This window comes from Panulirus ornatus, chromosome 2 (assembly GCF_036320965.1).
Source record: "Panulirus ornatus isolate Po-2019 chromosome 2, ASM3632096v1, whole genome shotgun sequence".
Classification (NCBI taxonomy): domain Eukaryota; kingdom Metazoa; phylum Arthropoda; class Malacostraca; order Decapoda; family Palinuridae; genus Panulirus; species Panulirus ornatus.
Window position 1 is genome coordinate 15,378,002 of NC_092225.1, and position 27,178 is coordinate 15,405,179.

Genomic DNA, 27,178 nt, shown 5'->3' on the forward strand with positions numbered 1-27,178 from the left:
GAACCTCGTTCCACGAGCCTACCACCAGTCCAAACCTCTGAGATAGACTGTGACCCATCGTGAATCTTCTCGGGATAATGAGCCACTTCTTCCAAACTGCTAAAGAGGGATATCGAACCCGAGGCCTCGATCAGGCCTGCTCTCTCATCCGAGCCATCTTTTCTTCGTGTATCCCTTACCTCTCTCTCTCTCTCTCTCTCTCTCTCTCTCTCTCTCTCTCTCTCTCTCTCCTCTCTCTCTCTCTCTCTCTCTCTCTCTCTCTCTCTCTCTCTCTCTCTCTCCGGAACCGCACGAGCCTGCCAGCTGGCACCGGGACCCTCTGCAAGCTTAATAACCATTAGGGAAGCACCGAGGTCAAAGGACACAGTTGGCCGCCCCCCACTCGCCGAGGAACGTCGTTAGCATGTCTTGCAGTTGCTGGAATGGTGTCTCAAAAATAAAAATCTGGACTGGTATAGGCCGAATTCCCTTCTTACCTTCAGCTCGACAGAATTTTTTTTTCAGAGCTCTTGAAATGTGAGCGTTTGTTGAGCTGAAGGTAAGGCGTGGATTCTGTCGTTGAATTCTGGAATAGTGAGGGGTTTCTCAATACGAACACGTTCTGTACATACCTGGAACCCCCTCATACACATACATATACTGCACTATGGAAACGGTTCACTTCATCTCTTGGAGGCCCAGAACACACTCAGAGCATTGGAGAAGTGTCTGGATCGTCATAAGGAAGTCTAAGCATATCCAGAGTATCTCTGGAACAAACATGGAAGTTGATCCTAGAACAAGATTGGAAGCTGATCCTTGGAACAAGACTGGAAGCTGATCCTGGAACAAGACTGGTAGCTGATCTTGGAACAAGACTGGAAGCTGATCCTTGAACAAGCCTGGAAGCTGATCCTGGAACAAGAGTGGAAGCTGATCCTGGCATAAGACTGGAAGCTGATCCTGGAACAAGACTGGTAGCTGATCTTGGAACAAGAGTGGAAGCTGATCCTGGCATAAGACTGGAAGCTGATCTTGGAACAAGACTGGAAGCTGATCGTGGAACAAGACTGGAAGCTGATCGTGGAACAAGACTGGAAATTCTTACTACCAGGGGCGAGATACATCTGACGTAACTAGTGTTCGCCAGCAGGAATTCCATGAAGGCCTTCCAAGAGGAGGAACAAGAAAGGGGAAAGAGTAGAAGAGAAAACGTAAACCTCTAAAGAGGGAATTAGATGGAGGGAGACTAAAGAAGAAAGTAATATAGAGAAAAAATGAACGGCTAAAAAGAGGAATATGAGGGGGAGGATGGAGGTTAGAGAGTTGTATGAGGAAAAGAAGTGAAATAAGGAGAAAAAAAACTTTGGCCCAATATCACGTAACTATATTAACATTAAACACTCTCGACCTTCCCCCCACACTGCACAAAATTGCCCTCAACAACCTCTGGTGTATTGACTTTAAAAGCTTGACTTGATTTAGATTATTCCCATCTGAAGGATTAAGTTATCAGGAGATTATTTAGAGGAAATGTATAAAGAAAAAAGGGATAACCGCGTCATTCTGGAGATTTGAATCTTTACGTCCACTAACCCAGCCATTGCAGTCACAGTCCTGGATCTATAAAACAGGGTTATGTCCCACCACCGTTCTTCCACCATCTGCTGCCAACTGTACCTTCCTGCTACCATCTGCTGCCAACTGCGCCATCTGCGCCACCCGTGGATGTTATTCGCAGGAGAGCGATCACCGGTCTCTGACCTTCATCAACATCTGCGTCTGTTTACTTCGTTACTGTCTGTTGACTATTTCTTGAACACCTTCGCTCCATCTTGGAACATTCTCCTCTTCCTCTGTTCACTCTTGTGCGGTTCTTCCGCTCACAGCTGCTACGTCTTGCATCACTCGTAACGCCCAACAGTTCATATCATAAATTTCTTCGAACTCTTCGCTACGAGTCTTTAACTAACTCCTCTTTTCATCAACTCTTCGCCATGTTCGAACCCCTGTATCCTCCGATTCATCCTTAGATAATTCCTGAACCCTCCACTGATTGTTCAAGAAACTATTCAGCATTAAACTCCTCTGCGATGACTTATGTGGCCAACAGATTGATGTGGCCAACAGACTAATGTGGCCAGGGAGCTGATGCAGCCAGAAAACTGATTGGCCAGCAAACTGATGTGGCCTGTAGGATAATGTGTCCAGGAGGCTGATGTGGCTAGCGGAAAGATGATATGCAGTGGGTAGGAGTGTATGACAGTTGTATGCTGATGGTAGATGTGTTGATCAAAAGAAACCCAAGTGTATATGTAACCAAGATGGATATGTAACCCGGGTATATATGTGAGCCAGGGTGTATGTGTGACCCAGAGTTATGGAAGGTATTGGTCAGATATTTTCTTTCCCACTTATTCCACGTTTCTCTTCCTCCTGCTATACCTCCCGTCCTGTATTTCTTACACTGTTCTTCCCTGGTCACTCAGACCAGATGTCATATCGCTGGCAGTCAACTCACCATTTTTTCTTGTTCATTTACCTTATTACTTCTATCTTCTTTCTCAATAATCCTCTTTACATCTCCCCGAGCATCACTACACTTTCACCCAATTCCTCTATCGTTCCTCTTATTTTATCTTCATTTTCTTATTTTTCCATTCGTAGTTTCTCAAATATATTTGACTGAGAAGAGGACGCGCGCCTTATTGGAAACTCGTCTGTTGACGTCTCCGTACAGTTGCGTGAAAGACGGTTGACATGGGTGGAAGGGCTTCGTCCAGACCCTCCTTGGCTCCACATGGGGCTGCTGGCTGTGTGTGTGTGTGTGTGTGTGTGTGTGTGTGTGTGTGTGCTGAAAGGGGATGAGACACATGCCATCGTAGATTCCGCCTTGTGTCAAATACGCAGAAGTCTTCCTTTAGTTTTCCAGGAGCTGTGGTCCCATTCCAGTCTAGCAGACCGGAAGGAGGTGAGCTTTAGTTAAGTATGACTCTTTAAGTACGGAGGCTCGACCCTTGAGTATGATTGTACGATGCACTGAGTTCGATGTTGCGATCCTTGAGTTCAATGTTGCGATCCCTGAGTTCGATGTTGCGATCCCTGAGTTCGATGTTGCGATCCCTGAGTTCGATGTTGCGATCATTGAGTTCGATGTTGCGATACGCGAGCTCGATGTTGCGATCCTCGAGCTCGATGGTTCGATCCTCGAGCTCGATGGTACGATCCTCGAATTCGATGGTACGATCCTCGAATTCGATGGTACGATCCTTGAGAACGATGTTTACGACCCTTGAGTATAGAGGTACAATAATGAACCACAAAAGTACGACCCTTGAGCACAACAGCACGACCTCTGAGCACGAAAGTACGACCCTTGAGTACGACGATGCGACTATTGAGTTCGATGGTACGATTCTTCAGCACGAAGGTACGACCTTTGGATAAGAAGGAATGGCCTTTCATTCGACCCTTAAGGTTCAGGTCAAAGGCCAGGCTATCATACCCATGGGTCGTATCATTGTAATCAAAATGACATCCAAATGTCGAGAAAAAAAAAAGAAAAACAAAGAATTTTTGTGAAATGATGCGGGCGAATTATTGCAGTGACTTCAAAAGGTTTCGAAAATCTTAAAGAAAATTAAACCGTATATATATATATATATATATATATATATATATATATATATATATATATATATATATATATATATACCCCACAGCAATGGAAATATTTTTGATATCTTACAAGAGTATCATACAGTGCAAACAGCGAGAAATGCTTAGATAAAAGACAAATGCATGCACTAAACATTTGTAATGATCGTAAGTACATTCGAGAAAGATCAGACCTTGCATTAATCACTAAACTAGGGATGTTCAAAACGTTCTCATGTGACTTATTGCTTCAGAGTAGTGAACCACTAACACTGCCAGAAGTATTGGAAAAGCGAAGGTAATCCATGACATAAAGCCTAAAGAACAAGAGAAACAACATGACACACAATATCCACAGACGATAATCACATCCCATCACGAACGCTGAGTGATTTAAGAATGTAAGATGAATTTACGACGGGACGCTGGAGTTCGAATCAGTTCGGATATTCCGCGAGACAGCCAAATGACACACCGGATAAATTGTCATTTGAAGAAAACCTCAGGAACCATCTGGGTAAATCACTGTGTGTGTTGGTGTGTGAGAAACTCGGACAAGAAGAAAAAAAAAAAAAGAGCAGCTCCAGAATCCGGTCATAGACCCGGATTATCAAGACAGAATGCGAAACCTCGCCGGAGGGCGCGGTGACTTTGGAGAAAATGGAGACGCCATGCGCAATGCGGATAGAAAACGTACGACGCCAGTCTTTGAAAGGTTAATGGGAGTTCAGAGTGTAAGATCACTCTGCAGCGTGAAGAACTAGAAGCTGTGGAGGAGTTTTAAGTATTCAGAGGGTGTTAAATGCGTGTGTGTGTGTGTGTGTGGAAGGCCACTCCACATCCAGTTAATCGGCTGGGCAGGCGGGTTCACAGCTGGGGAAAAGTCGGCGAGCGTGTTCTTGGCCATCTGGTGAAAGTGAGTGTAAGGGATGACCCCAGTATCTTAACAGATGGTCCGTAGAAATGGATAGTGGTCTTCCACACGCCTCGCCTTGTAGAGCTGTCAGGTAGGCCGGGTCACATCTCGTAGAGTTGTATTGCTTGCTGGCTAGTTCATATCTCATAGAGCTGGTTGGCTGGCTAGTTCACATCTCGTAGAGCTGGTTGGCTGGCTAGTTCACATCTCGTAGAGCTGGTTGGCAAGCTAGTCCACATCTCGTTGAGCTGGTTGGCTGGCTAGTTCACATCTCGTAGAGCTGGTTGGCTGCCTAGTTCACATCTCGTAGAGCTGGTTGGCTGGCTAGTTCACATCTCGTAGAGCTGATTGGCTGCCTAGTTCACATCTCGTAGAGCTGGTTGGCTGGCTAGTTCACATCTCGTGGAGCTGGTTGTCTGGCTAGTTCACATCTCGTAGAGCTGGTTAGCTGGCTAGTTCACATCTCGTAGAGCTGATTGTCTGGCTAGTTCATATCTCATAGAGTTGGCTGGCTGGCTAGTTCACATCTCGTAGGGCTGGTTGGCTGTCTGGTTCACATCTCCTGAAACTATCTGGTTAGTAGGCTACTTCACATCTCGTATAGCTGGGTAGAGGGCTCGTTCACATCTTGCAAAGCTGGTTGGTCATCTAGTTCACATCTTCTAAAGCTGGATGGCAGACTGGTGCAAAATCCCTTAAAAAGAAAATGGAAAATGAACGCTTAACACATTTCCTATCCCCCTGAAATTACCTCTGGGCATCTGAATAGCCCCCACCAAGCACGAATATGGCATAGAGTCATATGATGTGAATAGAATAGAAAAAAAAAAAGAAGCGGGAAGGCAAGAGGCACGCTTCAGACCACGACTTAGTTACCCATGAGGAAGTGAACATCCCCATAAAGTTAACTGGGCCAGAAAGAGAGAGAAACGAACCGTACGCTAATCTGGTGTCTCCTTTTTGTGTCGCAGGCTGACGCTGGAGGGTCGGTTGTGGGGTTGGGGGACGGGATTTAATCCCCTCTACAGCACCCCAGTCTTAAATTCTAAGGCTCAAACGTACATGTGTATGAATAGTGGTGCCGGGCGGACTGGTGTTGCTGGAGTCTAAATTCAGACTCTCACCGAAGCGTTGTCAGGATTTAGTATCTAAAATGGTACCCTGAGAGGTGGTCCTGTTTCGCATTGTGATTCATGAAGGTTGGAGGTCCTTGAGGCTGTATTTTGAACGAGTTTTCTTCAAGGTCGTACCTTCAGCTTGGAGAGATGGCGTTGTATTGGAGACTCGACCATCAAGAGTGAACCCACAGGGTACAGACATTGTCTGCTAACCTCGTATAGCTATTGGTAATGTTATCTATACACTCGGGCATGCCTGACACATACATGCTGGCGATGGTTTGAGATCTCGTCCTTGGTTTGTGATGCAGTGGTTGATGGCTGTTTGAGGTCACAGTATTATGACGCATTAACTAGCAATATCTACAGGTCAGCAGTGCCTTGATATATATGGCTTGAGAAAATTGTGGTTAATTAATCAGTAACTGTAGGTCAGATCCTTAGCACGTGTTGGGGTTTGGAGTTAGCACCTTAACGCGTAGGGTTGACCATAGGGAGGGTCTTGTGTATGTGTATGCCATGGATATGTGTTAGGTAGTTTATATCTTACAATCAAAACGTCTAATGAACTAGAGGTACATGGTAAATAATGTTCTTGAGTCCGGACCTTTAAGGCATCTTGTATATAGATTTCGTGATACAGAGACTACACCTAGAACATTTTGACTGGGTACATCTAGAAATCAAAGCCTTGTTGAGAAACTTGTTGAAGATGCTGTGAACCTCTACGTTGTCATCTGCATGGTACTGGGCAAGCACATTGCGTCTATCTCATCCTCCACGTACACAATTTTGAACTTGTGACCCCGCCTGAGCACATCTGAGGTTCCTGGCTGGCGTGGGTCTGCTTGCGTAATACACGAGAACACTTGGCTAGTGACCCACTTGGGTTTGTCCACAGAACATCTGAGGCAAATTGAAGGTTTAATTCAAAGCCCCTTTGGCGGCGCCAAAGGCAGTTAGAGTAGCGTAGCGGAATCCAGAGGGAAAGGGCCAAATTGAAGGTTTACTTTAAAGCCCCTTTGGCGACGCCAATTCACGTAAGTAGAGTACTTCCTAGGAGCTAGAGGTAAGGAGCAAGACGGGGGAAGAGATTCAGTAGGAGAGGAATTTCAACACGAGAGCGACAGTGTCGGAGCTTAACCCAGCTTGCCTGTGGTGGTGTTTGTTTGGACAGATGACCCACAAGGGGGGTTAGTGTTGGTCAGCCGCCCCACCAGCTCCTTGACACGTGTGTGGTGAGGTCCACACTCCTCACATCCCTCTCCTTCCCACAGCTAATTCACAAAAGATAATAAGTGGTCAATGTGGACGTACAATGTGGTCTTTATATTTCCTTAAACTGGACCTTACTGAGCACAGTATAACGGGAGAAAGCTGGTATATATACATATGCTTAACGTGTAAATATATCATGCTACTAATTAGTAATTGACACCCACTGCATCCATTAGTATACAATATTGTGATATGTATGTTCAACATGTATATATGACAGCTACTGTATCCACCAATATAATACATTGTGTAGCATATATGTTTAACATTCGTATACGATATTTAGCTTAATAATCAATAGCCACTGTATCCGCCAGCGTAAAACATTTTGCAGTATTGCTTCCGTTGGCCAACGTTAGTATTGAAAGGACTCGTAATTACGGTATCGTGTCTCCTCTGCTGTTTGTGCTGTGCTTGGAAGATGTAGCTGGAGGACTGATCTCAGAGACGAGGTGGTAATGTCGCTGACCTTCGCAGAGGATGGTGTGTAAGGGACGAGATGGGAGCAATATCGAAAGAGGGTCGTACAGATGAGGAAGGATGTGTTGAGACGCAAGGAGAGGACGATCAAGGAAGTCACTCGTGATGATGCTGGCCAGAGAATAAGTAAACACATCAAGAGTAAACGACCTGAGGCGAATAAGTGAAAAGAGAGGGAAAAGGGGAAATGAAAATGGATACCCGTAGGAAAATCCACGGATTTCTTTTTTTATAGAAAATGCGAATGTTGGATTCTTTGAGACACTCGTGTATCCCCAAGAAGGGTAGATCTCCTTATCTATACACTCGAGCTCTGTCCAAGTGGCGTTGACTTACTGCCCTGGAGACTTGGGAATTCGCCACAAAAAAGGTAGATGCGTCTGGCAGCAGCAGCAGCAGAGACGTGGGCGCTGGATGGGGGTCGATGATAATGGACACACGAATGGACAGACTTGAGTCATGACGACATGTAGGATGATCCCAGGGTCGAATCACTCGTGTGTCCTTAATGGGGAGGAGTCGGTTGAAATCGTGCGTTCACGTCGGGAGGTTAGAAGGAGGGAAGGAGGGAGGGAGGAAGGGAGGGAAAGAGATACTCAGTGAGGTCTTACAACGGAGAGTGAAAGACTGAGTCGTGAGACCCAGGAAGTCTTGGGGAGATGGACAGTTGTTGGGGACGACGTCTCCAGGGTAGGAGCGAGGGAGAGCACTGGCTGGACACAGATGTACCGGGGCAGAGATGTACTGGGGCAGAGATGTACTGGGGCAGAGATGCGAGAGATGTACCGGGACAGAAATGTACTGAGACAGAGGTATACCAGGACAACTATCAGCTGATGATAGACGATGAGGTGAGGTAAGGTCCTTCCCCCCCTCCACACACACACACACACACACACAGTCACACACACACACACACACACACACACACACATCATTACAAAACCAACTCTGTCTTCACGACTCTATTGAATCACGGTTCCAGAGCCCAGCGCCACGCTCTATGGTGGCCAAGGGAGAGAAATGGACGTGTATTGGTCACGTTCTTTGGGTTACCAGATGTATAAATGGTCGTTAAGAGGTCACTGGAAGAGAATCTTGTTGTTCATACCAGGTCATTAAAGGTCATTTTAGGAAGTGGCTGTAACAATGTCCAGTCGTCAGGTCAGGTCACGCTTGAGAGGAGGGGGGTCAGGGATATTGTGACCTATAGAGGTCATGAAAGGTCACTTCCTCTGTGGTTATGGGTCAAGCAATTTTTGTTTTCCTTTGGGGGAGTCTTCGATAAAGCTGAGTGATTATATAGATATGATTCGTATACCCACGAACACTGGCACCTTCATGTTAGAGAGAGATAACTTTTACTAAGAACAAGGGCAGAGAGAGAGAGAGAGAGAGAGAGAGAGAGAGAGAGAGAGAGAGAGAGAGAGAGAGAGAGAGAGAGATTTATCCAAGCCGCTGGTTTTATGATACAATCAATACATATGCATCATTTCTTTTTTTCTTTCTACCCTGTTGGCTCCAGTCATGGGCAAAAGTCCACATCAAGGCCGGGCCTTAATTGAGATGTAAAGAGGTTAATGAAAGGGAAAAAGAAGAGACGAGAAAGAGGAATTCCGAATTTTGGAGGAAGTGATAAACCTGTCTTTTAAAAAGTGGCAGGTCATACTTACTGTGGAAACACGTGGGACAGCAAAGAGTTCCAGAGCTTCTCTCTCTTTCTCTCTCTCTCTTTCTCTCTCTCTCTCTCTCTCTCTCTCTCTCTCTCTCTCTCTCTCTCTCTCTCTCTCTCTCTCTATATATATATATATATATATATATATATATATATATATATATATAAATAGATGGCCCCACCATGGAAAGTTTTGTGGGTCCTGGATGTGGAAAGGGAGCTGTGGTTTCGGTGCATTATACATGACAACTTGAGACTGAGTGTAGACGAATGTGGCCGGGAATGAATAAAGGCAGCAAATATGAATTATGTACATATATATATATATATATATATATATATATATATATATATATATTATCCCTGGGGATAGGGGATTAAGAGTACTTCCCACGTATTCCCTGCGTGTCGTAGAAGGCGACTAAAAGGGGAGGGAGCGGGGGGCTGGAAATCCTCCCCTCTCGGTTTTTTTTTAATTTTACAAAAGAAGGAACAGAGAATTGGGCCAGGTGAGGGTATTCCCTCAAAGGCCCAGTCCTCTGTTCTTAACGCTACCTCGCTAATGCGGGAAATGGCGAATAGTTTGAAAGAAAGAAAGAAAGAATATATATATATATATATATATATATATATATATATATATATATATATATATATATATATGTTTGTATGGATATATATGTATACCTTGAAATGTATAGGTATGTATATGTGCGTGTGGGGACGTGTCGGTATACACATATATATGTAGGTGAGTTGGGCCATTCTTTCGTCTGTTTCCTTGCGCTACCTCGTTAACGCGGAAAACAGCGACAAAGTATAATGAAATAAAGATATATATATATATATAGACGAAACGTGTTACAATCTCCAAAGGAAATTTCCATTTTCCCTGCTAAAAGATAACACTGATAACACGTCTTATGGCAATAGATTATGGACGTGCCCTTCCCGTCTTCATGGTAACATCTCGACCGAGGGATGAACTTCCGCCTAGGTGCGAGGTCAGGAAGTGCGCATGCGTCCAGCCTTTTGTGTACTCTGGTTAAGAAACTGGGCAGCGTAGATCTTGCCTTAGTATTGTCTTTCCTAGCGTGGAGGGTGGGGTTAATATATATATATATATATATATATATATATATATATATATATATATATATATATATATATATATATATATATTCGACATTTTCCCGCGCAAGCGAGGTAGCGTTAAGAACACAGGACTGAGCCATTGAGGGAATAACAGCACTTGTCCCTCTTCTCTGTTCCTTCTTTTGGAAAAGTAAAAAACAAGAGGGGGAGGATTTCCAGCCCCCCCCCCCCCTCCTCCCTTCCCCTCTTGCGACACGCAGGGAATACGTGGGAAATATTCTTTCTCCCCTATCCCCAGAGATGGTTATATATATATATATATATATATATATATATATATATATATATATATATATATATATATATATAGTGGAAAGGATCACAATTTTGTGAGTGATCAAGTATATTTCTATGAGTCCACGGGGAAAATGAAACAGAATGAGTTCCCAAGAGCACTTTCGTGTGGTAATCACATCAACAAGGGAGACACAAGAGAGAAATATAACAGTCAGTTGATATACAACGAAGAGACATAGCTAGGACGCCATTTAGTAAACATATTTACCAAATGGCGTCCTAGTTAAGTCTCTTCGTTGTATATCAACTGACTGTTATATTTCTCTCTTGTGTCTCCCCTGATGTGATTATTACACGAAAATGCACTTGGGAACTTATTGTTTCATTTTCCCCGTGGACTCATAGGAATACATAATGTGTGTGTGTGTGTGTGTGTGTGTGTGTGTGTGTGTGTCTGTGTGTGTGTATGTATGTGTGTGTGTATGTGTGTGTGTGTGTCTGTGTGTGTGGACGAAGCATGAAAAGAACGTATAGTGCTGGGCAAATACATTTAGGTTGGAAGTAACGATGAAATATTGGCGGAGGAAGATTGAAATGAAAACCTAAAGAAAGAAATTTTTTCTTTTTTTCTAATAGTAATTATTTTTTAAGACAATGGATGAAATATAAAGATTAGGTTGCTGGGTAGTAAAAAAAAGTCAGAGGATAGACAATCTGACTTTGAATATTAAAGAGGAAAGTCGAAAGGGAGACTACGAAATTTCCCACAGACTTACGGAAAAATATTACGTGTTATCTCCCAACAAGGAAGCTCTACCGTGCCTCTTGGAGAAAGAAAGTCTCATAACTCTCCTTATGATAATTTGCTCAGATTTTGTGAGTGAGGAGGTTGCTTGGGGCTACAACGAACCCTGCCTGATGACGGAACATAAGTGTGTGTGTGTGTGTGTGTGTGTGTGTGTGTGTGTGTGTGTGTGTTGTCTTTTGGACCAACCAGAAGGACACATGAGGGACTGTCGTATGGCATTGTTTACACACCTCTGGACACGAGAGACTTCTCTTTAGTCTGACATCAACGCAAGACTTCAGTCTTCTAAACTCCGAGGAAGACGACGAAGGAGTGTTTTAAGGTTCGACCCCCGAGGCAAGATACGGTTCGTTTGACCAGGCTTCAGTCACATGGGCTTGGCAGAGGAGGAGGTCTTCTCTCGCTAAGACTTTACGTAACGTGAGGTCTGATTTGGTATCAGGTGGGGATGGAGGTAGTCTGGCTCAGGCACTGGAGCTCGACGATACGAACCCTTGGGCACGACGGTACGAACCTGGAACTCGACGGTACGAACCCTTAGGCACAACGGTACGAACCCTTGGGCACAACGGTACGACCTTTGCGGTAGGATGGACTAGTTTTTTGACCTGATTATTACTTGATCAGATCAAACTCCGAACCATCGTGCCTAAGGGTCGTGCCGTCGTGCTCAAGGATCGTATCGTCATGCTCAAGGGTCGTACCGTCGTGCTCAAGGGTCGTGCCATCATGCTCACGGGTCGTATCGTCTTACTCAAGGGTCCAAGAAACGACAAATGTCTCGGGACGATTCCCAGTGAAGCATTAAACAAAAGAATAACGTACAGACCTATGGGTATCTTCTGGACTCTATAATCCTCTATATAAAACCTATATTTTTAGAGGACTCTTAAACTCTAGTCCAGTGGTTCCCAATCTGGGGTTCATGAACCCCCCAGGGTGTACGTGAAGCCTCATTAGTAGGTGAGTGAGATAGATTCTCATGAAGCAAACTGTATAGTTTAGTGAGCTGCTTTGTTCGATCGGAACACTGCTTCGGTACATTAGGTGTTGCTCAAAGTTCACTCAGTCTGGCAAGATTCATCAGTGTATAAATAGTATATATACAAATCTGTTCTGATAAGAGAATGATAAGAGTTATCACTTTGAGCAGACACGTAATTCCTAAGGGAAAAGCCTAGTGGTACACCAACCGAATAAAAGGTTCGGAACCACTGCTCAGTGTTCGAACCACAGAGGAGAAAAATGCTTCATGACTACCTGACGTTGTTAAGCCTTCGTGATGATGATAACCATAGTTACCTCGTCACGTAAAGTACAGTAAGATAAAGTAACCTCCCCTCATTCCGTAAAATACAGTAACCTTCCCTTGTTTTGTAAGATACAGTAACCTCCCCTCATTCCGTAAGATACAGTAACCTCCCCTCGTTCCGTAAAGTACAGTAACCTCCCCTCATTCCGTAAGATACAGTAACCTCCCCTCGTTTCGTAAAATGCAGTAACCTCCCCTCGTTCCGTAAAATACAGTAACCTCCCCTCGTTTCGTAAAATACAGTAACCTCCCCTCGTTCCGTAAAATACAGTAACCTCCCCTCATTCCGTAAAATACAGTAACCTCCCCTCGTTTCGTAAAATACAGTAACCTCCCCTCGTTCCGTAGAATACAGTAATCCTCCTGGCACAACCTCCTTTCCAGTCACTTCATTTCGGAGATAAGTAACATGTCATCGGTGCTACCGGACTCCACCTGCTTGTGGTTACATCGCCAGTGAAAATTAATTGCCTTTGGCAACCGCCGTCTGCTGTCGAGGAGGGAACACACACACTCGCACGGGAACTTCTTGCTCCAAAGAAGTCCAACCTTCCCCTGCATCTGATCGTAGCGCTGCGTCAAAGATGCAGGAGACCCATATAGATAAAGAGGATCCTTGGGTTATCTTTGATATCAGTGAACCCCCACCCCCTTCCCAGTCGGGTTTGACCCTGCGGTATCCGAGGTCAACCCATTTTCATGGTTGCAATAACTTGAGCAGCGACGTCCGTGCCCCGTGTGTGTGTGTGTGTGTGTGTGTGTGTGTGTCTGCAAGGTCTGTGTGCGGGGAACCTGTGGCCCCCACAACAAAAGGGAAAGATAAGACGCGTCTCAGAATAGCCACAAAGCTCCTGGGTCTCTCTCTCTCTCTCTCTCTCTCTCTCTCTCTCTCTCTCTCTCTCTCTCTCTCTCTCTCTCTTGAACCCTGTTTTAAAATTCTTTTTCCCCTCGTTGACTTCCTGTCCTTCTCTTCCCTCCGCCTGCTCTTCCTTCAACCTACCGTTTCTTTCCTGCATTCTTCGTTCCCTCCTTCTTTCACCACCGACAACAAACCCCCGGCCCGCGGGAGGGAGGAGGAGAGTTGTGTGGACTGGCTCAAAGTCGCGCGAGTGATGGCGTGTCAACTCTTTGTCTCCTTTGCAGTCCGCCTTCACCCCGCTGGTCCGGCCAGACTCCACACACATGTCACTACATCTTCAACAGCCTCGGCTTTGCCTCCACCAGCTCTCTCTCTCTCTCTCTCTCTCTCTCTCTCTCTCTCTCTCTCTCTCTCTCTCTCTCTCTCTCTCTCTCTCTCTCACTCTCTCTCTCCCTCTCTCTCTCTCTCTCTCTCTCTCTCTCTCTCTCTCTCTCTCTCTCTCTCTCTCTCTCTCTCTCTCTCTAGCCTCCTCAACACCCACAGTTAACGTGTGAGAGGAACCCCCCTCTCAGGTTAGAGTCTTCTCCTTAAGCTCTCTGTCTTTTTCGGACGTTGGAATCCAACCCTCTCTCTCTCTACTAGTTCTGTCTTTAGTGGCTTTAAAACCTCTTGGTTATTACCCTTAACTTCCTTCTATACTTGATGAAACCTTCACGTGTAAAGACCTTCTCAAACGTGGCTTCTTTATATATTCTTTTCTTTGGCAAAAATTTCGAGTTCATTTTCGTGTAAGACTTTTGGTGTTGTGTCATTTCGATTTACATTTCAGAGTCTCTAAGATCAGCGTATGATTCTATACATATCATTCTCGCCAGTCTTTCCTCAAAATCAAAGGTTGTCCAGGATTTCTGTCATCAAAAACATTTCGACCAGAATATTTTTCTCCTCCTCATGTCTGATTTAGTTACTGATTTGACCCAGTCGTGTTTCTAAATCCACAGCCTTGTGACTTCGATGGTATGCTCCTTTAGCACCATGACACGACCCGTGGCCGCGAGAATACAACCCTTAGGTATGATGGTCAGGCTAGTTCAAAGGCCAAGCCATGATATCCCCAAGGGTCGAGACTTTTGTGCTCAAGGGTCATACACCCTTTGCCTCCAAGCAGCTAAGCTTGCCCGATACCTTAAGTCTCCAGTCTTCCCCTCTCTTCCTACTTCTCCTGCATCTTCCACCTCATACCCCAGTCCTTCAGTAACACTCCCTGTCGACCATAATCTTAAATAAACCAACCTTGTCTTCCCCAGTACCACTGATGGCCACAGATTTGCAGAAATATCAGCAGCTTCTTAAAGAAGAAGAGACAAATTCAGGTTCGTGGTTGGTGTGAGAGACTGTTCTACCTCAGGTGTGAGCAGTCGGTGTTGGGTTCCTTGAAGGCTGTGCGTACTTTCGGGCCAGGAGGTCGTTTAAAAGTGGTTTCAGTGCTTTTCGATGCGGTTCCGCCCGCACCGCCCAGCTCGGCGCTCGCTATAAAACTTCATTTTATCGCAGTGAAATGATCGTCGTCATGCGGGTCCTATTTCCATCATACAAAGGAATGATGCGTCGTTTTCCATGACGCATATCCATCACTAGGGGGGACTTGCGTTTGTCGCCATTGCTGTTGCATTTGTCGCCATAGTTGTTCTGTTCGTTGCTTGGTGGTTGTATTTGTTGCCATAAATGTATCTTGTCATAACTTTCGTTATTTGTTATTCATATTCGTTGTCATGGATGATGTATTTGTTGTCATAGCTTGTATTTTCCACCATAGTTGTAGCATATATCTTCATAGCTCTTGTATTTATCTACAGTCGTTGTATTTTGTGACCATAACATGTCTACAGTGTCACAGCTGCTCGACAGCACCAGTGTTGCTTTACGTCAGTTTATAAATCTCATTTTCTTGTAACCTATTATTCGTCCCCTTTTGTCGTACATTATCTAACTCACCCACTTTTCTTTACTGACTTTACATCACTTTATAATATCTGACATCCTTACTGGGTTTTTATAAGTCTGTACCTTCGTTCACTCCACTTCTCTCTCCTTCTCCCTCTGCACTTTATAAGTTCGTACCTTCCTTCCCTTCAATTCTCATTTCTAATCGACTCACTCACTGTACTTCATAAAGTTGTACTACCGTAAATTTCACTGCCCACTCCTCTTGGAGTCTCACAGGGCACTTCATAAAGCTATACTACGCTTCGTTATGGCTTCTAGTTCCACTTTGACTTGCTCAGTGCACTTCACCATGCCGTGCCTCCCTTCATTAAACTATCGACTCCTCCCTGAGTCGGTCAGTGGACTTCATAAAGCTGTGCTTCCCTTCACTCACCTTCCCCAATCCTCTTCGACGACACGCTCAATGCTGTACTTCATAAAGCTGTACTTTCTCTCTCTCTCTCTCTTTCTCCCTCCTCCACTACACTTCCAACTCCTCGCCACCACAGCGCAGCTTCTCATCCGCCTTCCACCTGCTTGTAACTCCACCACACCTGCTGCTCTTCAGCGTTCGCTACTGCCAGTTCGACCGATCGTGTCTTTTGGTCAACGCCCTTGCCAGAGCCGAGCCGTGCCCTAGCTGGCTGTCCAGTGTGTGGGTGAAGGTAGTCTGGGAGGGCCACGAGGATAATGGATAGAATTACGTCCTAATCTTATTTCGCCCCTTGTTACGCAGTGACAACCATGTCTCTACTCTTTCCTGCCTCAGGAACCCCTTTCTATGAAGCCCATACAGCACCCAGGGAGTTAGCCACATCCACCAGGCAGGACCACAAACCAGGAAATGAGTGTGTGTGTGTGTGTGTGTGTGTGTGTGTGTGTGTGTGTGTGTGTGTGTGAATGCAGGACAATGAAGGAATAAATGCTCACTGTCTTCAGTGAGGAAACCGCATCTTGTACGTCGTCCCCAGTGTATCGCATCTGTCCACTTTGCTCTATCTCATACACGCTACTCACCCTCCTGAAAGTTCAGGTTCCGGTACGTCGAAGCCATTCCCACCTCGGTCGTCCCTTACTCCCTTTACCTCTGCCATGTATATCGTCCTCCTCAGTCTTTCTTCACTCATCTTCTCCAGATGTCCGAACAATGTACATACATAGTCCCCAGGGCTACAATACAACAAGTATTCATGGTTAACAGGGCTACAGTGTGGCATTACTCATTCCTTTTCTTTCACCACTTCCCTCCATCATCAGACTATAACTATCACCCTTAAGTGTTCGTCCATCTCTCTTACTCCCTCTTCCTTCAGTACCCTTTTATCTCTTTCCCTTCTCTCCATGTTTGTTACCTCCTCCTCCCAGCAATTCTCTTCTTCCATTTTCATCGTCTGTCTCGTCATTGACCAAGCATTTCTTCGCCTTCTTACATCTCCTTCAACCCTATCACTCGTGCATCGTCTTACTTTCCTATACATCCTCTCCCTTGCTTTATCTGCCCTTTATATCCCCTTTTACTCTTTCACCCTCGTCTTCTCATCTGTTTCCCTCCTCTTTCTCTATCTCTTCCTCACTCCGTACTTCACTCACTCACCTTTTCTCTATGATTTCGCTCCTCTCCCGCTCCTCCCTCAATCAAGACTCATCCTCACCATCACACGAGTGTTCATTTCCTCTCTCGTATTCATAACCCGAACCTGAAAACTGTCTATATCCCTCCCTATCGTCGTAAAAATGAACCGTAATATTCCTAGGTCTGTAACGCGTACAGATTTCAGCATCATGATTGAGTTAATTTTGCCCACATCCTATATTTGTTCTACTTCTCTTTTTTTTTTTCTTTTTCTTTTTTTTCCTCCTCCACTCTGGGGGTTAAGGATCAGCCAGCCAGCCAGCAACCAGTGCACTTTTTAGATCAGGTAATGATTGCTGTCTCAGTGAAAGGTTATGTGCACGTGTGGGGGGGTGGGTACGGGAGGAAGGGGGGAGAGGTGAAAAAGAATCTGATATAATTGGAAAGTGTATTATACATCGAGTTGGTCTGCCTCAGGTCGGGTCATGTACCTCCAGTGGAATGTTATAACTGGTGAAGCTTTTATTAAATTTCATTTACATATCTGGGTTTATTTATAGATGTAATATAGGTGGTAGGAGGAGGAGGAGGAGGAGGAGATAGATACACATGTATTCATATAGTTAGTAAGGGGTAACAGAGTTCGTATACATTGTACATAACGTGTATTCAACAAGATCCTGGATATCATATCTCTCATAAGGTGTGATTTATGAACTAGTGACTCCCGAGCAGGTGTCTCCATAGGTCGAAGCGTTCAGATGTCCCCCAATGGCATATATATATATATATATATATATATATATATATATATATATATATATATATTATCCTTGGGGATAGGGGAGAAAGAATACTTCCCACGTATTTCCTGCGTGTCGTAGAAGGCGACTAAAAGGGAAGGGAGTGGGAGGCTGGAAATCCTCCTTTCTTTTCTTTTTTATTTTCCAAAAGAAGGAACAAAGAAGGGGGCCAGGTGAGGATATTCCCTCAAAGGTCCAGTCCTCTGTTCTTGACGCTACCTCGCTAACGCGGGAAATGGCGAATAGTTTAAAAGAAAGAAAAGATATATATATATATATTTTTTTTTTTTTTTTTTTTTTTTTTTTTATACTTTGTCGCTGTCTCCCGCGTTTGCGAGGTAGCGCAGGGAATACGTGGGAAGTATTCTTTCTCCCCTATCCCCAAGGATAATATATATATATATATATATATATATATATATATATATATATATATATATATATATATATATATATATATATATATATATATTATCCTTGGGGATAGGGGAGAAAGAATACTTCCCACGTATTCCCTGCGTGTCGTAGAAGGCGACTAAAAGGGGAGGGAGCGGGGAGCTGGGAATCCTCCCCTCTCGTTTTTTTTTTAATTTTCCAAAAGTAGGAACAGAGGGGGGCCAGGTGAGGATATCCCACAAAGGCCCAGTCCTCTGTTCTTAACGCTACCTCGCTAACGCGGGAAATGGCGAATAGTTTAAAAGAAAGAAAAGATATATATATATATATATATATATATATATATATATATATATATATATATATATATATATATATATATATATATATGTATACACTTGAGAAATATGTGTAAAACAGTGCTATAGATCTGGGCCCATTTTCAAAAACTTAACCAGTGATTAAAGACGTCTAGAGAGGTGTAAGTAGATATGATTACGCCAGTCAAGTATTTTTGAACAACACATCATTCTTGAAAACAAGGTAAGATGAGGTTGCAGTCACCTTGAAGCGAGAAAACGAAAAGGTTTGCGATTGATTCTGCTACATGGTACGAATAGCCCGCGGGGTCAGTGCAGCGAGGGTGGAGGACCGACCAGGCAAGATCCAGGATGCATGCGTTAGCTCGTTCATAACGATCGAACAAGACGACGCGAACGGCGAAAATCTCAGTAAGGCCGGTGAGTAAACGGGCAGTATAGGATAATGCCAGTTGATGCAAGTTCTGAGTTAGGACGTAACTCTACTGTGTGGAGGGGAGAGATAACATCACAAAAGCCAGAGGTAATGTTATTGAAGAAAACGAAAGTTAGAACACAAGCTAAGAAGCGTGTACTGCAGGAGATAAAGGAAACGCCATCACGATCATCATAACGAAGAATAAAAGGCTAAAATATACAACTTATAAGGGTGGTAGATCTACAGTCAAGAGGTGTGAGGTACGACCAAGTCGACAGATGGAGGGGGGGAAAGAGGGATTGCAGAATTGCAAACGAAAGTGTGAGTGGGAAAAAAAAAGAAGAAATACTGTTAGAAAACGGAAAAAAGGATTGCCATGGAAAACAATCGATTATACTCATGAGTCTGAAGGTACGCTAAGCATTCGAGACGATTGGCTGTAGAAAGAGGTGAACGTATAGGACAGGTTAGACGATACACAGTGTATGACGACAGAGTAGATGGTCACCAGGGAATCGAAAGCTGCTTTCGATAACAATAATGACACGCGGGGTAAAGCAGGTGTGGTGGGACGATTTTGGATGTGTGGTTAACAAGATCGTAAGGACTCTGGGACGGACGGGTCCCCAAGTGAAGCAGATCATTTTGGCCATCTTGGGAATTCTAGGGACGAAGGAGATAAGGATAGGCATGATAGGCGAAGATAGGCATATCCCGCACTGGAAGGATAAGAACGCCTATTAAAAGATATGATATACACAAGATGGAAGGAAAGCACTGAGGATGTCTTGAGGCGAGTAGACAAGCTATGTATACAAAGAAGGGCGGAATAAGGAGGAAGATAGGATACAGAAAATTCATAAGGCTTTTTTGAAGAAGAAAAAAAAAAGAATCGAGGGTAAACCAGACGCCTAAGGCGGATTCCCATCCCACGGATGAGCGGAATCGAAGAAATAAGTGAAGAAAGATCTAAGGGTTCGAATCCTGAACACAAATGTCGATGGAGTGGCGGGAGATGGGAAGAATAATTGACGTTGAGGATCGACTGGAGGAGAATATGCCACACGTCACTGCCGTAAGTTAGAGAAATCTCATCGAGGATGTCAAACCAGGTGTGGTTTTCCTCGATGGATCTACAGTAATGAGGAAGGAGTTGAATGGATGAAGGTGGGAAGTCTCTACTGGCGGGTGCAGTCGTGGGTTTCTCAGAGGTCATGGTTGGCAGTGGTACCTTTTGGTCTGTCTATATTGGTAACTGATGGAGTCTACCTAATAATCCCCCCAAGGGCACTCCACCGAGATCATCAGAACCCGATGAACTGTTGGATGAAAACGTTGAAGGAAAGATCAAGATGAAGGCCATGACGACGTGAAGAGAGAACAATTCTTTGATGTTATAAGAAAGTCCAGAAAGAGAGAACGCAATTGGTGGTTTGGTAAGTGAAGTGTCATGAATGTTGTGGGTAAGCAAGCCTTCAGCAACAGAGCTCTGGACTCGTGGAGCAAGGTGTGGCCATTTCAGTGAAAGACTTCACCCCCATTTGCACAAATAGATAATGATACACACACACACACACACACACACACACACACACACACACACACACACGGATAGGGTCACGCTCTTATGATTCTTTACACATTAAAGTTAGTCGTTCACTGATACCAGGGTAAGACGCGTATTGTACGGGGCATCTCTCAAAAGTAAACAAACTAGGTCAGTAAACCCGCCAGTATACACTGTAAGACATTACCATTAGTCTACTGGACGTGAAGTTTCTATTTGTAAACTTCCGTTCTCATGGTTCTTCTTGTCATGTGTTTACAGCCACGAATCCCGTTCCACCTTCATTATGGAACAACGAAGATGAATGGGGTAGTCCTTCACTTGGTCTCTCATCCCAGCTGTGCTGGAGGTTGTGACGAACTAATATCGCCAAGTCTTCATCTGTCACGCGTTGTTATTTGGCGCCGAACTTTAAAAACAAACCACTCCGTCAGCCTTGATGAAGCTTTGCGTGCCAGCAGACGTTTTGCGTTTGAGAAAGTGACAAAAAAAAAAAAAATATATGAGGTCGATTTGTCTTATGAGATGATGCAGATGGCGTTATTGTGATGGGAAGATAATAAGAGGCCGTCCCATAGTAGCTCAGAAAACACCTTTGACCAACTGGTGACCAGAAGAAACCGGAGGAGAAGTGGCGGTCGAAACGCTCGATCCTATATACAGTTTCTCCTCCACGGGAAAGTCATCTGTTTGCTTCCTGGTTACTCCTTCCTCCAGCACACTGTAGACCAGGAGCTCACGATGTACAGACTCGGTCACAGCGGCTGCGCATGAACCCATTTGTCGGAGGCCAATGAGTGTAGTTCTAAAGACGAGAAACATTAAAGTCTCTCTCTCTCTCTCTCTCTCTCTCTCTCTCTCTCTCTCTCTCTCTCTCTCTCTCTCTCTCTCTCTATCTATATCTCTATCTCTCTCTCTAGGTTACGGGTCAACAATGGGACATAAGAGTTGCATATCAGGTTATAGAAATGAAGTGTAAGGTAATCTGCGCCTCACTGCAAGGCAGGGAACACATCCAGGAACGACTGGTCATCTCTGAGGGTTTATATTGCCACGGAGGATCATACACATTGGCAGGAGTGATTCCTGACTAGAATGACTGTAAGGAATCATTACTTCATTCTTCTCACTGACCTGCAGTGTACAGTGGAGATATGGGAACACGTTTAAGAAACTTGATGCAAATCGCGTGGATATTTCGAGTCGCTGTATGTGTTACGCATCAAAATGACGAAGAAAACAAGATCTGTGCGGCCCAAGCAGCCTGTTGGGTTATGTATGACCCCTATATGGCGTATGGCACCTGTACTATACAGGAACCAGTTTTGTTATCAAACACCTGCAGGACCCCTTGTGTGGGGCTCCTGCAAGCTTCATGGCTGCGCCTCACGCAGGAGCAGGGAAAGGATGTTCTCTTTTGGAACAGAAAGGTCCTTTCTGTTTACTGACGATGATACAGCCTCGCCAGAGAGACACCTAGTTCGCGTTATAACCACTTAACAGACGGAGTACGGTAACACCACACAAATTGATAGTGAGATCCGAACAACACGAGATATCGATGGTTGAACCCATCGTAAAGCGTCTCTGTAATCCTGAGAGAGAGAGAGAGAGAGAGAGAGAGAGAGAGAGAGAGAGAGAGAGAGAGAGAGAGAGAGAGTCAGACTGGCGAAGATGTGGTCCTTAAAGATGTGGTCCTCGAAGATGTGGCCCTCGAAGATGTGGTCCTTAAAGATGTGGTCCTCGAAGATGTGGCCCTCGAAGATGTGGTCCTTAAAGATGTGGTCCTCGAAGATGTGGCCCTCGAAGATGTGGTCCTCGAGGCAAGCCTGTGCGGCAGGGACGGTTTTCGATGGCAGCGAGGGACGTTGGTGGTAGAGTTCAAGTCGAAGTACCCATGTTAAGACTCGTCTCTGGGGCACGTAGTTATCATGAGAAACATTATTGATTTTCAGTAGTTGAGTGATGGGAATGCCCATTGATTCTCTCGCTGGCTTGACAGTCTTTAGCATCATTTTCGGATAAAGTAAGTCATCATTTGCCTAAACGGCTATTTTGGCTCCAGAGAGGACCCGAGGAGCCAACGGGGATTAGCATAACTTTACATGTGGGGGGTCACCAGCCACCCCATGAACCCATTCTACTGCTGACGCTCCGTTCCGCTCGGGGCGACTCCTGCGCAAGTCCACACTCACTACCGTCAGCTGACCTATTTATTAACATTAAGCAGCCAGACTGTGACACACTCCATTCTCCTTATTTCCCCCTCTCACTCCTGATTAAGTTACTTAAGCCTCTAACTACCCCAGGCTTGGGGTGAATGAACTTGCATGGTCTTTCGTGACCACGATACAACCAATGATAAGAAAAGGAGATATGTCATCAGTTCATATGTGACGTCAAAAGTGATGTCATGAGACTACGCCAATCAGAGCCCTTCTTTCGCATGGCCATACACGTAAACACTCAAAGATGGTATATGAATACTCAAACAAATACAAGAAGAAAACACTCGGCACTCCTTTCCACCCCTGACTAGAGCAGATAACGACGAGGAGTAGAATAAGTTATAAGTTAAGAGAACAAATTAGGATGGTTATAAGCATTACGTTAGGTTTATAGATGCAAATGCACGAGTTCAAAATGATGGCGCAGCGTGTTTTGAAATACTATATTAGTTTCAAACCGGACCCGCGCTGCTTTGTCAACACACCGCTGTCGTAGTATTGTTACTACTACTACTACTACTACTACTACTACTACTACTACCACCACTACTGCTACTAAAATAATGATAATAATAATGATAATGATAAAGATAGTAGTACTAGTAGCAACACCAGTAGTAGTACTTAGTAGTTGCATCAGTAGTAGTATCTTCCAGGCTGCTTTAGGTAAACAGAGGTGTTCCGCAGGGCAGTGTACTCTCACCACTGCTTTCTATCACGTACATAAACAATATTCTCTCGAAGAGAGAGAACTTTTACAAGGTTGAATTGAGTGTCTTGCCCATCCAGCTGGTGAGACAGGCTACAATTACCCAAAAAGGATTACATCTTATTATGCACCAGTGGGGAGACCTCTCCAACGAGGGGATGGTATGAAACGGAGCCATTCGCATCCCAACGTACATGGTAGTGTAGAGAGAACAAGCACCAGAGAGAACATCAGATGAAAACGTTGAAAACTTTATTAAATTCTCTGGGAACATATTGACATGGGGTCCGTCGCTCAGCCAGGAATAGAAAACGAGATACAGGATCAACAGATGATAGTCTCGATGTAGGTACCTGCTGCCTTTTCCTCAGAGATGGGACTATCTCCTTGGAGGATTGAGCTGGTTGAAGATAAGACTATTATGAAAGCAAACGCCATGTATGCAGATAAGACGTGGCAAATAGCGTGGAAATATATATCAAGATACAAGCTGTAGAAATCATTATTCACATTCATGCTAGATATAGCGAGACGAGACTGACGAAGAAACGGCATAAGTAGAAACATTTTCTAGCGTGATGCAGAAAGATCAACTGTGTTGGGTTATGGTCATTTAAGAAGACTTTCATTAGATGAAGGTCCCTGCCGAAATATACTTGATTGGGTACCTTATAAGACCGACTGGAAGGCAACTGGATACCTTATAAGATCGACTGGAAGGCAACTGGATACCTTATAAGACCGACTGGAAGGCAACTGGATACCTTATAAGACCGACTGAAAGGCAACTGGATACCTTATAAGACCGACTGGAAGGCAACTGGATACCTTATAAGACCGACTGGAAGGCAACTGGATACCTTATAAGACCGACTGGAAGGCAACTGGATATCTTATAAGACCGACTGGAAGGCAACTGGATACCGTATAAGACCGACTGGAAGGCAACTGTGGACCTTATAAGATGGACTGGAAAGCTGTTGGGCACCTTATAAGACCGACTGGAAGGCAACTGGATACCTTATAAGACCGACTGGAAGGCAACTGGATACCTTATAAGACCGACTGGAAGGCAACTGGACACCATATAAGATCGACTGGAAGGCCAAGAACTGATTAGAGAAGAAGGAACCAACATGTAGTGAAGAGAGGCGGACTGAGCGTGGAGGATCCAGAACCAGAAGTGTGTGACAGATGGAGGAAGTTCAACCAGGGGCTCTGGACAGACGGAGGTACGCAGGGCCCGACCTGGAATTTAAGGTTTTCTCTCCGGCCTTATACACAATCGTTCACGTTAGAGAATTTGTCGTAGTGTATTGTGACGTTACCAGCTGTATATATAATATTTATATTCCTATGAGTCCACGGGGAAAATGAAACACGATAAGTTCCAAAGTGCACTTTCGTGTAATAATCACATCATCAGGGGAGACACAAGAGAGAAATATAACAGTCAGTTGATATACAGCGAAGAGACGTATCTAGGACGCCATTTGGTAAACATGCGATTGTCCAAGACAGACAACGAGCGTATCAAACTTATTATGTGGCCAAGAAGATGAATTGTTTACAAGATTTATCAACAATAAGTTATCCCATTTCTATATACCATCACTAATATTAAGATTCTAACCCATTGTGTATCTGATTATATATATATATATATATATATATATATATATATATATATATATATATATATATATATATATATCTTTCAAACTATTCGCCATTTCCCGCATTAGCAAGGTAGCGTTAAGAACAGAGGACTGGGCCTCTGAGGGAATATCCTCACCTGGCCCCCTTCTCTGTTCCTTCTTTTGGAAAATCAAAAAAAAAAAAAACAAGAGGGGAGGATTTCCAGCCCCCCGCTCCCTCCCCTTTTAGTCGCCCTCTACGACACGCAGGGAATACGTGGGAAGTATTCTTTCTCCCCTATCCCCAGGGATAAATATGTATATATATATATATATATATATATATATATATATATATATATATATATATATATATATATATGTGTGTGTGTGTGTGATGGACGTGCATTAATTATGCACGCGGGTTGCCTGATGTCTGAGAGATAATTGGACGAAAACGAGTGAATTCGGAAATGATAATCCGGCCTCAGGTCTGACGAGGAACCCCAAGCCGTCCTCCGCTGGTGCACTACAACCTTAGCTAACATCCTCCTGATTCACAGGGATGTCAAGATACCATCTTGAACATCCTCTGTGTCCAGGAATTTTTGTTTTTTTCCCCCCTCGACTTGTCTTTGGAAATCTCTGGCTATCACACTGACTGTCTTGATTCACCGAGGCGAAATCTGCAGCCATCACAGATTCCCTAGGTAGAGTAATCGGGTTTAGGAACTCGAGGGGAGAGATATGAGTTCTCCTGTCAGATCATGAGATTCGTAATCTCGTAATCTGGATTTATTATCGGAACATCCCCTGTTTGTGTACGAGGTGGCTTCCATGACCAGGGCAGATGCCATTGCCCTTTGGTATCAGGTGGAAACTCTCCACACACACACACACACACACACACATATATATATATATATATATATATATATATATATATATATATATATATATATATATATATATATATATGTATATATATATATATATATATTCCTCTTCAATAATGAAGGGTAAGATAGGTGTGATGTATCCTGCATGTTGTCTACAGATAATAGCCAACGATTATCTCGACACTTCCTCACTGGATGTGCACAAGGATCGTACCGTCGCTCACAAGGATCGTACCGTCGCTCTTAGGGATCGAACCGTATTGTTCATTCAAAGCAAAGGTGCAACACGTTTAAACATTCGACTTGTACACATGAGATTCTAAATCCCCACTATATGTGGGGTCTGAGACATTTACTACCCCCTTCCTTCTAGATCCTGCCTCCATAAAAGCCGAAGAAGTAGATGATAGGATCCCCCTACCTCAGTGTTTTTATATCCTGGAGGCACATAGAATATCCTGCTGCCCTTGGGAAGAAATAGGACAGGATCCCCTCACATACCTTAACCTAAACTCTCCTTCGTCTCCAAATTTCTTCCAAGTGGAAATTCCCGTTTTCTCTTACAACGTTTACTTGTTTATTTTGTTTCAGTGTATATTTACATGGTATGATTAGCTATACATGTTGTAAGGAGAAATGATTTCATGCTTCTTCGAGGTGGGAAGGTCGTTGATAAAGACCAGTCGAACATGAAGATCAAAGATCAGTTTTAACAATAAACCGGTTGTGGTTAGGTTTATAATTTCATTAATAACGTTTCATAACTCGCTCCGTAATAAATGAATAGAGAGATAAAGAACGGTATATTGAGTTCAATAAACTCGTGTGTGTGTGTGTGTGTGTGTGTGTGTGTGTGCTCTACCGATGTCTGACGGTGTTATTAACCATGTTATTCCCTCCCTCCTCCACAGCTGTACACGAGAAGCTGTTCACGCTGTTCATGCTGGTGTCGCTGGTGTACATGTTGTGCGTGATCCGTGTGGTGCGGGCCGTGCGACACACGCTCTCCCCGAGGCTCCTGCGGTCATTCTCCCAGAAGAAGTGGCTCTTCGGCATCAAGCTGGCCTCCACCGGCGGCCTCCTCTTCTTCTTCTGGCGCCACCGAGTGTACTGCCAGCCCATGGGTTAGTGTGTGTGTGTCTCTGTGCCTGTGTGTGTTTACTACCAG

At 44.3% G+C, this 27,178-nt stretch overlaps 1 protein-coding gene across 5 annotated transcripts in view; it reads left to right on the plus strand.

The window, feature by feature from the left end:
- The window catches only part of LOC139753649 (post-GPI attachment to proteins factor 2-like), a 377,354-nt gene that overhangs the window by 347,592 nt on the left and 2,584 nt on the right, over nucleotides 1-27,178 (plus strand). For all 5 annotated transcript variants that reach the window (XM_071670296.1, XM_071670276.1, XM_071670267.1 and 2 more), the window contains exon 4: nucleotides 26,922-27,134. In XM_071670296.1, coding sequence (XP_071526397.1) covers nucleotides 26,922-27,134 — 213 coding nt within the window. The remainder of the gene's footprint in view (nucleotides 1-26,921; nucleotides 27,135-27,178) is intronic.